At 38.1% G+C, this 14,039-nt stretch overlaps 1 protein-coding gene across 5 annotated transcripts in view; it reads right to left on the bottom strand.

Annotated features, from left to right (window-relative positions):
- The window catches only part of LOC111850317 (protein FAM219A), a 30,756-nt gene extending 25,229 nt beyond the window's left edge, over window positions 1–5,527 (bottom strand). Inside the window, exon 1 of one of the 5 annotated variants that reach the window (XM_023824083.2) lies at window positions 5,462–5,527. Coding sequence is in view for 3 of the 5 variants with exons in the window: in XM_023824079.2 (XP_023679847.1) it covers window positions 4,608–4,667 (60 nt within the window). In the remaining 2 variants the exon portion in view is untranslated. Of the gene's footprint in view, window positions 1–4,607; window positions 4,988–5,461 lie in introns of those variants that run through there. The other 4 variants (XM_072708852.1, XM_023824079.2, XM_023824081.2 and 1 more) reach the window with 4 other exon arrangements.
- Window positions 5,528–14,039: the final 8,512 nt, after the last annotated feature.

Here is a 14,039-nt window from a genome sequence, read left to right on the forward strand (position 1 = left end):
CAAACGATATTGATAATTATCATGGTGTAATTCAAGTCATTATTTTATTACTATGAGTGCTCCATTTTTGCTTGAAATACCCTTAAGAATTGCCCTTAAGAATTGCCCTTAAAACACCATTAAAGTCAGCTCTGAATTTGTTTTTTTATTAGTTTTTTTTATTGTTTTACCTTTTTTTTGAACATTTGAGTTTGACTGAGACTGACTTTTTGTTCTATTTTCTTCTTCTGCCATTTTGAAACATTGAGGTGTTCAATTTAATGTCTATATTAGGAAATAAAGCCTCATAAATAAATAGTTCCTTGTTTTCCCACATTTCTTGGTGTTCTTTGAGCCTACATTCAGTACGAGTAAAATACTTAAGTTCTTTTAAAATTGGATACTTTACGACTTTTACTCAAGTCTTATTGGAATTGGTGACTTGTAACTTGTAATGGAGTAATTTATACAGTAAGGTATCTGTACTCTTACTCAAGTATGGTTTTCAGGTACTCTTTACACCTCTGATGTAGCCAGGAATCGGTTTCCTGGCAACATATTTTGCAGAAACTTATTTTATCTGGCTAACTGTTACCCATTTTATCTGGCTTTGTGGAGTAGCCCTTTATAAGGGAAACTGGGTTTGTCTTGGCCAGCTAACACTATCTAACCATCCCCCACTATCTGGAACACAAAGCTCATCATCATGGATGTTTTTTAATGAATGCTGACAAAAACTTCAGTTACAAAGAATATTAATCAGGCGCTTAATATTTAAATTGATGAATAGTCAATACATTATATAACTTAAGGTATGATTTTACCCCAAAATCCAACATAACTGACACGAAATGACAACCACAAATCGATGCTTTAGAGCCTGGATTCCACTTGTTTCTACTTGATCCATTAGCTTCTCTTTAGTTTTCAGCAGTTTGTAAAAAGATAGTGGTAACACTTTACGTGATGGAACACAAATACTTAGTAATAACTCAGTTACTAGTGAAGTACAAGTTATGAACAAATATAGGTACTACTTGAGATAAAATAAATAAATAATAATAGATATTATTATTCCCCGTGGGGAAATGGTCTTTACGCCTCCCTCAACTTGCTCTATTTTGTAGAGTAAGCTGTCCACGAAGGGCAGCCACTTGGTGGGACGCCCAGGGAGCTGGGGGTTAAGGGCCTTGCTCAAGGACCCACAGACGTGCTGAGGCTGGGTTTGAACCAACAAACATATCAGTATTTCACTTGTTATTCATGATTTGTTCCATCAGTAGTTCCTTAGTAGTTCCTACAGTAATTCATAAAGGTTTACAGAATTAGATATAGTAAATATAGCAACTGCTTGAGATAAAACATGCATCACAATTCATTAACGATAAATATAAGATCAGTATGTAACTAAGACTTAGTTTGTGGTTAATTAATAAGTAATAGTATAATGCTCAATTATGGTTGCCCTGTTTCCAAGATTGTACAAATCAGTTTAAGAATAAATACGAACTATCAACCCCACAATAATGCTTTTTTCATTTTAGATTAGCATTCAAGATGAACGCTAACGCTGCTACTCAGTCTTTTTGCCACTCAGTGGGTGTGAGCACAGTAACTTCCGCTTACTGAAGTCATGTGCATACCCTCTATTGACTTTGGCAGTATAGAGTACTACCAATGCATTTGGTCTTGTGATTTAAGTTGGGCGGTGCTTCAAATTAGTATGTCAATGAAGCTTAACTAATGATTCAGGAGCCGGGGAATCTGATGAGCAGGGATGGGAGAATTGCGGCAGTGTGCAGCTGATTGGGTTAGAGGTCTGTGCCCATGTACAGAAGATCATGATTTGAAATCCTGTGGCTAGCAGATACTCATATCACCACTGGGCTCTTAACCCAGAGTGTGCAAGGGATTCTGGGAGCCCCTGCCCTCAGATCTTCAAATGTGTTTGTCCAAAAGTGACACACATCACCTAAATAAGTAAATGTAGAATTACTTTGTCAAGTGTCACATTGCTGACCCAGCTTATTTTCAAGAGGATTTGAACATTTCAGATTTTGAGCAGCAGATGTCAGATTGATGCTTGCACTTAATTTCACAGAACTCAATTAAATGATAAGGCTTTGGAGTCCCATCTGCGGCCAACCAGCCATGATAGATTTATAACATAATAGCAGGGAAGATCGTATCCGGTCTATGAAAGTTTTTCTTGAAATAGTTTGAAAGCTACTGTGCTACAGACACACTGTGCCCTATCCTGTGAAGCCCATCCCTGCAACTGTAGCATATGAATTTCACTGTGATCCTCGAAAAACATGTGAAAATAAAACTTGACGGTTGAGAGGGACCAAAGGATTCTGGGAAAAAGATGACATTTTAAAATAATATCTTTCACACATTTTAACCAAGTAAACATATATTAATCATTTCATAATTCAAATGAGTCATACTCAGTAATGAGTAAATTACAGCATACTCAACTAAAAATGTTAATCTATACGTACCTGTGCTATTCAAACAGACATTCCATGTACAGATTTAGAGAATGATGGATCGTACTTGATATAGCTGGAGCAACGATACAATCGGAGAAGATGCTTCAGCCATATGACAAATACCTGAAAATTCTGGCCCTCTGACAAAATTCCACCTTGGGGCTCCCCCCACAGAATATTACGCATAATTTTACATATTATATGGCCCCCTGTCAAGTGCTGGGCCCCCTGAATCTGTCAGGGCATCCATGCCTCTCTCCAAAGCCCCTGGCATCCAGACTGAGAAGGCCATCTTGAAAAGCTGAGTGCATTTACCAGCTTCACTTGATTCAGAAATATTTTCAAATTGCCTCATAATATCAGAAAACACACTCAACTGACAAACTATGAAATCATGTCAAAAATTATTAGGGGATATTAATAGAAGTAATTGTTACAAAGTACAGAACCACAAAATGCAGAGTCCATTTTATAGTAAGGTGAAAGATTATGTCCCATCATTAGGTCACAAAACTAAGGCAGAGAAAGACCTTATCAACTCATTAATAAACTCTAAAATTAATTTAACTCTATTGATATTCGTTGTTAAATTCAAATAAACGCTTGACACTGTTCCAGTTATGCATTTCAATGATTAAATTACAAATAAATCTACGATTACAATTTCTGTAATAATGATAATAATAAACAATAAATATTACAATTATGTTTAGTGTATTTTTAATGCAATTAAAACACTACGTTTAATGCATTAAGTAATGTAGAGAGAATTTAAATCACTATAACTAGGTGGAAATTTTTGAACTAAGGTTACAAGTAAATCCAAGAACTGAAATTTGAGGCCTTTAAAACAGGAACATTACTGTGAACTCATATAACCACATCCTATCGCAGTATCTACATTTCACTCTGAAGACCTAGGCAGGAAAACTACAATGGAATCAATTGCTGCTAAAAGCCCATTTACAATATTGTTATTTACATCATTTTTAAAAATCTGTCCTTAGTCTGAGCTAATACTTTTTAAATATTTCCTTCATCAAAAAAATGCGATTTATTTTATTCAGTTTCCAGTCCAATTACTGTAACATTTCTAATTATTTGACCACTACTTAAAAACAGCTGTAGCTGGGTCAATAAAAAAAGGACACTAACTGCGGAAAAGATTTTAAAATATTAAGGGGAATGACTTTCGGTTCTGTTCATTCAAAGACAATCGGATCAATCACAGAGCTGAAAAGAGCAAAGGAGACGCGCAGTTCCGCCGGTCGTGAAAAGGAGGCTGATGACGCCGACATGGAGGGAGGAATCCCTGCTTACAGTGTAAAGCACAGGCCTACACTCGGGATACTCCACACAAACAATACTGCAACAGGGAGATCAATGCGTAGGGGGATAAAATCACAGGTTTATATGGCTGCAGTGACAGATCACGTATATAAGCCTGTCGACATGAAACAACCCGTTCAAGACGTAAGGGTAAGAGGAGGCGATGAAAGGATGGGTGCACCGTTAAGCAGGATGGATACCTCCGCATAATTAAGCAAAATAATGACAGATCCCTAAATTAAAGAATCGCGAGGATGATTTCCCCGTCTGCCCACTCACGCCTATCGCTTTCTCTTGTTTTAACCCGATATCATGAGATTGGGAACAGCCTCCGCCTAGACGCCTATCCTGGACTGGGAAAAGCAAACCCTGCGCACCCCGATGTAAAACATGATGTGTATGCCTATAGGAACAATGAGGTTAACAAACGTAATATGATAATATTCTGGCAATGATAAACGGTATCCAATACCCGACTCTTGTTAGCAACAACATCGTCTGCAAAACATATTAGTCACGTTGCTTTATTATTTTTTTTACAAATTTACCGGCAATCCACAAACACCCCAGATCTGGGTACCCATTGCATCGCACTCAGTTTAGAGGAGCAGATGGCTGCTGATGCGCAACGACACCGTTTTAATATCGTGCTAAGTCTCTGCTTAATTTACCGCCAACAGTCGTTTTTTTCCACGACATGACAATTATACCGTTAACACGCCAAGCACGAACAAATGTTTTCAGTCGATGCAGCCGTGATGGCAGGCAGCTGGGTGCCGTATAGGAGGCTGCGACCGCACTCACCAGAGGCTGCATCTCCGAGTGAACCGTCGGCACCTGGAATCTATCAATTTCTTCCATCATTTTGGCGGCGCGTTCTTTGTAAAGTTACCTCGTAGCTGCTGATCTACCACGAATGTGTCTATCTGCATACGGGTATATATTACATAAAAGCTGGAAATGGTGGCTGATTGTGAGCTAAATGCGATAGCACGGCTCCGTTTGCTGCTTCATTCCCCCCAGCTCGCACCGGGAACGGCTCACGGCGACGCCTCACTTCCGGGTCCGGGAGCTGCGCTCGGTCCCCGATCTCACGTTATCGCGGCGCCGCCTCTGATGCCCAAGCGCCCTCCGATTACTTATTCATGATTTTCTCCATCTGACTTACTTGTTATTGAACATACAGAGCAGGCAATGATTGTATATTTGCCTGGGAAAAAATCTGATGGCATAAGGGGCGGCGCGAGGGCTATTTTAAGGGGGCTTTAACCTCCCTAAAATGTTCTTTAGCTCCCCCCCAAATAAATGTACACTAATGTGTTTAAATAATATAATATGGGCCATTTCTATCAGATCTCCTAATAAAGGTATGACTCATTTTCATAGATTTCTATAGTGACGCTCCTGGTTGGCATCTTTCGTAGTTGGTTATTAAAATAAGAGACTACGTTAGAGAATTACGTTATAAGGTAGAGGATTAATAAATGGCATGTTTAAAGTACAAATTATATGTTTAGTCACTTAACATTTACATTTATTTTACTATTATAGTGTATTTTCCCGTTCAGCAAATGCTTCTATTGATTCTGACCAATTGCAATATATCTGAAATAGGACAGATATTTAAAACTGTTGTAACCTTTGTTCGTTTCACTTGCCTGCCGTTGAATGCCTATTTAAACAGTGTGGAAGATTCCAGAAATCGACGTAATGCCTTTAGAAGCCCCTGAATGGCAAATTGTTTTAATTATGGGTTAATTGGGAGTACACCTGTGGCTGTATTTAAGCTTCTACCTTTTCAGGCCCTGTCTTGTTGCCCTTGATGCTCCTCCTTTTGGAAGAGTGTTCTCTTCTGGGAGGAAACAAAAATCAGTTTGGACATAACGATCAGTGTTATGTATGGAGGGTGAAGCAAGGGCTGTGACATCTGCAGCAGCAGCATGTTGGGGGGTGTTTTGCTGATGCATTTCAGAAAACAGATGGACCCATGAGAGGTGGATTATCTAGGAATTCTGAAGCAGTGCCTTAAGACATCAGCCACAAAGTTCAAACTTGGTCTCAATTTTATTTTCCAGCAGGACAATGATACCAAGCATGCCTCTGCAACAAAACTGCTTAGAGACAACAAAATGAAAGCATTGGCTGACATGAAGGACTGCTCTGAATCCCACTGAAAATGAGTGGACTGAACTGAAAAAGCATGTCTTAGCTAAGAGGCCCACAATCCTAACTCATGTACAGCCATTTTGTCAGGAGGAATTGGCACAAATTCTAGTAGAGGTTTGCGAGAAGCTTGTGGAAAGCTACTCTAAGTGATTCAGGATATGCAATTAAAAGGCAATGCCACAAAATGCTAATATAGTAGAATATAGGTAAACTTTTGACCAAATTAAATCAATTGTTTCCTCATTTGGAGTTATTTTATTTTCATAATAGCGCGGGTTTTTTTTGTTGGTTTTTCATGTATTTTCTGTCCATCATTGGTTCAGTAAGTAGCACTATTGCAGTATTGGCAGGTTTAATCCTACCCCTGGCTCTGTGTGTGTGACTTGCATGGTCTCTTGTGGTTTTCTGTGCATCTTCTAGGTATTAAAGTGTCTTCCTGTAGTTCAAAACCATGAATTAATGTCTAAACTGTCCTCATTGTGTGCATGTGCCCTGGGAGGGACTGACATCTCATTGGCATCCCACTCCTTGTGTTTCACAGGCTACACACTATTGGATAAGAGAGTATGGGAAATGGACAGAGTGTTTCGCTGTCAGCATGGGCTGGTAGGTTTTAATAGTTATTACTAGATTAGTGATTGCTGAAATCATTATTTTGGAAATGGGTTGATTACAGTATTTCACTTAATATCAATTTCTAAATTCATAAAGTTTTCCAGAAGAAATAAATACTTGGCAACTAAATAAGGTAGCATAAGGAATTTCTGGACCTGAAATTGCCCACTTTGGAAGTAAGAATCTCCTGCACAGTTCAGTGCCCAAACATTATTTTGCGACAAAATGATCGAGGACAATATATACGTCAAAACATAATTGTTTGAAGGTGGTAAGGGAAGGTTAAACTTTAAAGATTGAACTTTTTAAGCTATAATATTACGGTAAGAAATTCTAATGTATTTATTGTTTTATAACCTTCCATAGCTTTGTTTCAGCATCAGCTGCAAAGAAACAATGACTTCTTGTGTAGCTTGTTTACTCCTTAATGTAATGGGTGTCTGAAAGAATTCCTCTAAAATAATTCTGGTGAAAACAATTTCCGAAAGGCTTTTCTACTTTGATACTTAAACTCAATATCAAAAAGTTATATCTGTGGTGTGTTAGATACGAGCTGTGCCACGTTTTCACATTTTCATACATTATTTTATGGCAAAGCAAAGTATTGCACAAAATTTTTGTTTAGATATCGTGTATTTTATGGTCTATTTCTCTTAATTTTGTGTGTAATCATAAAAGCTCAACTATTTGTAGTTCCTTTAGTGCAAGACCATAATAAAGATCTTAAATACGGTCTTTGTACTATGTTAGCATGTACTTACAGATCCTTCAGACTAGGGCTGGACGATTTATCGATTTCAAATCGAAATCGCGATTTGAAACAACGCGATTAGCAAGTCGCAAAAATTGCGATTTAGGATATACATTATACAGCACGTCGGACCCAGGGTTTAAAACTGCTGTGAGAATAGTTTTACAAATTCATGCCATGCTCCCTGTGTGACAGTCATTCTCACCAATTACACGCGCCGTGCTTCTCGCGTGCCAGTTATGCACACCAATCAGAAGTGGCCCAAGAAGGCGTATAGCAAAGGAATGATAAGCTGTTTCAGTCGAAAACTGCATTTTACTTCTCATTTAAAATAAAATGCAGGGTTGGCAACTTTGATCAGTTGCATGGAGTGAGATTTTCTGTTCTGCACACACATTTACATGTATGTAAGTTTTATTACCTTGTAAATAGTCTGTAGGTTGCAAACTGCCTTAACGTTTTTGATGCAGCTAATTTTAAGTTCAGAATGGAATATAGATTTGCCGTAAGATTTGCGTGAGAGTCTGAAAGAGTTTGCAACTATGAACACATACATTTTTTGTTTCACCTGAATTGATTTGTATAAACAATAACCGTATACAGTTGTCGACCAACATGAAATCACCAATAAACGACTTCTATTTATTCAACATTTTATAAAATGCATACTACGTTTAAAAATTTCCAGCTTTACGGTTTCAGGACGGTACAGCCACTCTGTTATGAACATTATGGGTTTTTTAGTGTCATTAGTGTTAGTAACAGCAGCTAACAACACAATAGCGCAAAGGGCTGCATACACCGAAGTAGTTCTTTCTTGTTCATTGGCGTGGGAAAAGGCGGTTCTAGTGTTATTAGGAGGGCAATAAGCGTTACCTGCAAGATCGCTATTTTTATTATATTATAGGCCTATATAATATATATATTAATATTATAATTATAATTGTTTTCATTATTACTTAATTTAACTTAACATCTTTAAATTCTCATCCTTGCATTAGAACGTAGACCAGTTAATACTGATCGATGGTATCTCATGCTGCGTCATGTTTTAAAATGACTACACACTGAATATTGAACTGAAGCTTGACATAAAAAAAATTAAATCGCAAATCAAATCGTAATCGCAATGTCAGAAAAATCGCGATTCGATATTTTCCCCAAATCGTGCAGCCTTATTTCAGACAATCAAGCAAATGATAATTAATGATAATTAAACATAATTTGTTACCTCACATATCCAGGGCTGTGGATGTCCAGTGTGTGTCTGTGTGTTTGGAGTTTTCATGCTTATTTATTGCATGATTTAATGGCATGCGACTTCTGTGAAGTGTTGCCTTTAAATTTCCCTCAGTGTGTGAATGCTCCATGATGGACTGTAATCCTAATCAGCGTGTTTTCCTGGACAGGCCTCAGGCTTGCTGTGAGCCTGTACTTAAGTAGGTCTTGGTAAGTAAATGGAATCTTAAGAACTATGAACAACAATTGCAATAATTGCTATATTGCTATTTCGAGGACATTTTGCATGAGAGTTTTAAGATACAGTTGCAATCAGAAATATTCAAACCCCTCTCAAAAGACATTATAGGTTAATAAAAATATACAACAAAGACACATTGCACAGCTATATAATTATATATGAGATATTTTGGAGAACATAAATTGACTTAAATTTGAGTTCAAATGAAAAATGTAGTCTCACAAATGTGCATGTGCCTTTATAACTGCTAAAACTATTTTTGGTAAGTGCTGACAAGCTTCCTACACTTTTCTATTGGAATGTTTGCCCATTCTTCACATGCAAAAGCCTCCAGTTCATGTTTGATGGCTTCTGCGCTGTATCTTCCACCAATTTTTAGATTACAGTCATCGCTTAGATATAATTTCCCAACAGAAGGCACCAAGTTCCTCTTTAAAATGACCCAGTATTTTTGGGAATCCTTGACTCCAGGTGCACAATCAAGACTGCCAATTCCTACAGCAGAAAATCATCCCAAAATAATCAGTGACCCACCTCCATGCTGGCCATGGGGATGGTATTCTTCTGGTCATGAGCCTGGCCCTTCTCATGCCAGACAATCTGCTGGTCCATGTGTGAAAACAGTTCCACTTAATTTCTTCAGTCCATACCACTCTCTCCCAAAACTAAGCAGGACTATCCAAATTCCTTCTGGGATATTCTAGTCGACCTTTGATGTTCCTTGTGGTCAAGAGGGGAGTGCATCTTGCAGTCCAGGCATTAACTCCTTGTTTGTTCAATGCTTATCTTATTGCTTCCACTGAAACACTTGTTCCAGCCTTCTTCAGGTCCTGCAGGTGTTTTGCGGTAATAGGAGGGTTTTCTCAGTTGTCCTGATTAGGTTGCTAAGGGGTCTTGATGAAATTTTGGGATTCTTATCATGATCAGGCAGGTTTGCAGCTGTGCCATAAGTTTTAAACTTCCTTATGATGCTCCCAGTGGTGTCTTGAGAAATGCCCTTCAAGTGTAACAAAATAATTCATTCTCTAAGCTTTTGTGAAATTTCCTTTGTCTTAATCCTGACTGCAACTCACCTTGACCGTATTCATGCCTGGGGTTCTCAAGCTGAACCAAATAAGGGGTCATTACAGAGTTCCCAAAGGCATAATTATGTCTTCAGGCCATAAAAAATAGCAGAAGATCTTAACAACAGCAATACAATATAGGGACTGAATTAATGTGACATGTCTGTATTAACAAAATATCCCATTATTAAAAAATACTACATCACGCACATTCTTTTTTGAGTTAATGTATCACTCAACTGATAAAGAGGGCATTTAAAAGCACAATCTAGCTCTTTTTAAAAACTTTCATTGGTGAATCTTCACAATATTTGAGGGAGGGTACAGTATTTCTGTTTGCAACTGTAAATATTAAACAAAAATGTAATTTATGTATACACGTACAATAACACACACACAATACAAGTAGGCTGAATAAGAGAGTTAAGCCCTACAAAAAGTTCAAAGTCTGTCCTCAAAATTCTATCCCTGAAAGTGAGTCTGAAAAATGATAAACCTTTGTTAGTAATTTTAGCCAACAAAACAGCAGTCTCATTGGGTTATGACTCTGTGCCCATGATCGGTGGAGTGGCTCTGGTGGAGTGATACTCTTGTTGAGTTCTTACAAGGCCGTTAACCTTAATTGCTGCAGCAACACTGATCCTTGTTCAGACAAAAGCATCTGCTAAGTAAATGTAACTGCTTATAAATTCTTAACACCTTACCTGTGTAATTGAAATTTAATCTGTTATTGGTGCAGAACTCTTGTGCTGGGCCTTAATTTGTGTGTGTTGCACTAACAATTAACAACACAATGTTACAATCAATTAGCACTAACAATTAACGACACAATGTTACCATCAATTAGCACTAACAATTAACGACACAATGTTACCATCAATTAGCACTAACAATTAACGACACAATGTTACCATCAATTAGCACTAACAATTAACAATACCATGTCACCTGTTTTCTTTTTTATTTATCATTATCCACATTCTTCTGATCTCTTCTGCTGTAGGCCATACTTACAGTAGGTAGATAACCCAAACTTTCCTTTCTATACATAGCAAAGTGGTTTACTTGAATAAATTGGAGAAACTCAAATATGATATCAGTAGCATCTATTTATGTTTTGTGTTGAAAATGCACCTGCCAAATCTGAAAGGCATCTGCATTACTACAGCTACAATATGGCCACTGACCAAAATCCTGTACTTTAAAATGGTTTATGAAGTGGGGCTATTCAACACCACTTTGCACATAGAATTAGGTGATCAGTGGTCATTGTCAACACACCACAGCATGCAACAACGAATTGTGTCCTCTGCATTTAACCCATATCTGACTTTCGTGACATAGCAGGGGCCAGCTAATTCAGCGCCCGGGGAGCAGTGCTTGGGGGCGGTACCTTGCTCAGGGTACCTCAGTGGTGCCTTTGCTGGTCGGGGATTCGAACCTGCAATCGTTCAATTACAAGTGCGCTTCCTTAACCATCACGCCACCACTGCCCACCTGCATGATTCAGCATCAACATAGTGAAGGTAAAGCTTTTTACCTATGATTTGTGGAGAAACTCATACAAAAAAATACATTTCCATACATCTTTCATCTGCTTAACCTGGACTAGGGCATGGGGTCACTGAAAAAATTGAAAATTCTTGTACCATGGTTTTCGTGGTTCTGCCTAAAATGACCACCAGGTCGCACTATTGCCCATAAAAAAACTTGTTCCTCACACAAAGTTTCAAGTTTACTTTTTGGTCAGATAAGTTGTGTAACAGTATATCTTTATCTTTTATTTTAATTTGACATTTATCTATTTACAATTGAAATCATTTAATGTTAAACATTTTTGTAGATATTTAATCTATTTCGAAATTTGGAAAGGCTTGGTTGTGTTCCTGGCTTTGTTGCTAGAAAGGACGCAAAAACAGACCAACCACCTTTTGGTATTAATACTTGCTTATTTGCTGAAAAATGCAGGATTAGGATATTAAATCATTTTTCATTTTGAAACAATTCCCACCCAAATGTGTCTTTGAACTGCAATGGGATGATAAATTGCTACATGTGTTGGTCATCTAACCACATGTCCAGCACACTCAGTCCTGGGAAAGGAATAGAACCAAACCCAAATTACACAACATTAAGCTTTGGCCCATTGTTTTTGCCCAGGAGTGTAGTAATGGGGTTAAGTAGGGCAGGAGCTGCCTATCCCAGAATGTACAGAGCATGGGACAGGAGTACAACAGGAACACAGTGATATAAACAGATCAAGCCATTCCCCATCACTGTAAAGAAACAGAACACAGACAGTAATACAATCCTGTTTAAACTGAAATAGAATAAGCAATCAGCAGTATTATTAAAATAGTTTGATTGCACTCAGACTGAGAACAATCAAAATCAAGAACAAAAAAGAGATGCAAGAATTAAAAATGTGGCCCCACCTGTAGACATCTGATGAATGTCTGCTTATTAAATGACCCTGGGAGTGTATGAATTTAATCTAAAGGGAAGATTGTGTGGAAGCCAGCATGTGGCATGCCCAGAAGATTCCAGGACCATATAGCCAGACATAGCACTGCGCTTTGCCGCTTTGTGAAGGCTCCCTTCTGTGTTTTTTTCTCAGTTTCCACACAATGCAACTGTGTAATAGTGATGATACTTGCCACCTCAAGAAGAACGGAACTCTGAGAACTTTGGAAATGGGCCCCAAATCATACCACAAACTATTTACATGACATGTAATAATACAGTTTTTCTCAGTTGCTTTGGTGTATTTCTCACAACAGACTTAACATTTGCATAACAGCGAATGCATTTCTCAAAACACTTAGTGCAAATGGCAAAATATCATGGACGACCAGCAAAAGCAGGTATCCTCTTCAAAATACTTAGTCCATGCCTCAAAAGCAAGTATTTATATCATTGAATATGTCAGTGCCATCAAAATCCCAAGTCCATCAATCATCGTCCATGGACATGTGAGCCAAAATATAAAGTCATGTTATCAATATAAAATTGGCACAATGTAAACATTTTCTGACACAAAACATCTGAATGACAAGGGCAGGAAACATAAAAATAAAAAACACTGATTGCGGGAGATTGATTCAAGAAGAATATTTTATTGATTGCATTGGTATATGGTGACATATTATGCACTGCGATTGCAGTCTAGCAAAAAAATGCATTTCAATGCTTTATGCATAACATATGAAATGAAACAAAAAACAATTACAAAATCAAAAAGGGGAACAATATATACAGACTGAAACTCTAAATGCTTTCTACAGTTGCAGGTCATCCTGTATATTGGGCCACATGTTCTCATCCACATCACAACGGATATCTTCCTTTGCAATGCAGCGTGGAAAGAACCTCCTAGAATGTCTTATCCAGCCTCTGCGGGTGCCTGCTGCTATATCCCCAAACACAGCTTCCATGGCAGCAAGCAGTGTCATTTGTGTATGTGGGTTACGGTCATATACCTTCCACCTCCAAGCTGAGAAGAACTCTTCAGTTGGGTTGAGGAATGGAGAATATGGTGGTAGGAGTTCCATCAGCAACCTGGGGCAGTTGGCAACCCATTCGCTGATTGGGTTGGAGTGATGGAAACTCACATTACCACAAATGATCACATACTTTGGTACATTTTCCTGACCAATCTCCTTTTCAGGAATGAGATCCCTATAGAGGGTGTTCAAGAAGGTCAGCAGATGTTGGGTGTCGTATGGCCCCACAAGAGAGATGCGAGTGTGGACCCCATTGTCCGAAATAGCCGCACACATGGTGATGTTCCCACCCCAAAACCTGGCATATCAACAGTAGCTCTCTGTCCAATCAGATTACACCCATGTCTCCTTCCTTTGGCCAAGTTGAAGCCAGTCTCATCCATGTATATGAAAATGGTGCAGGAATCATTAGTATTGTGAATACATACCAAAAAAGTTTTGTAGAAACCTTTAAAATACACTTGACAGCTAATGATATCTTGTTGAACACTTTTGACTGCAATGACTTACACAATGACAAAATGACAAGTTTGTCTGGAGTGTATGACTATGCAAAAGAGGGCTAGCACAATGCATTTTGATCATAATGACATAAGCAACTGCTGATGTATTATATAGCTGAGAATTGCACATAAGCATCTGCCTGAGTGTACTAAA

Source organism: Paramormyrops kingsleyae, chromosome 2 (genome assembly GCF_048594095.1).
Source record: "Paramormyrops kingsleyae isolate MSU_618 chromosome 2, PKINGS_0.4, whole genome shotgun sequence".
NCBI classification, from domain to species: domain Eukaryota; kingdom Metazoa; phylum Chordata; class Actinopteri; order Osteoglossiformes; family Mormyridae; genus Paramormyrops; species Paramormyrops kingsleyae.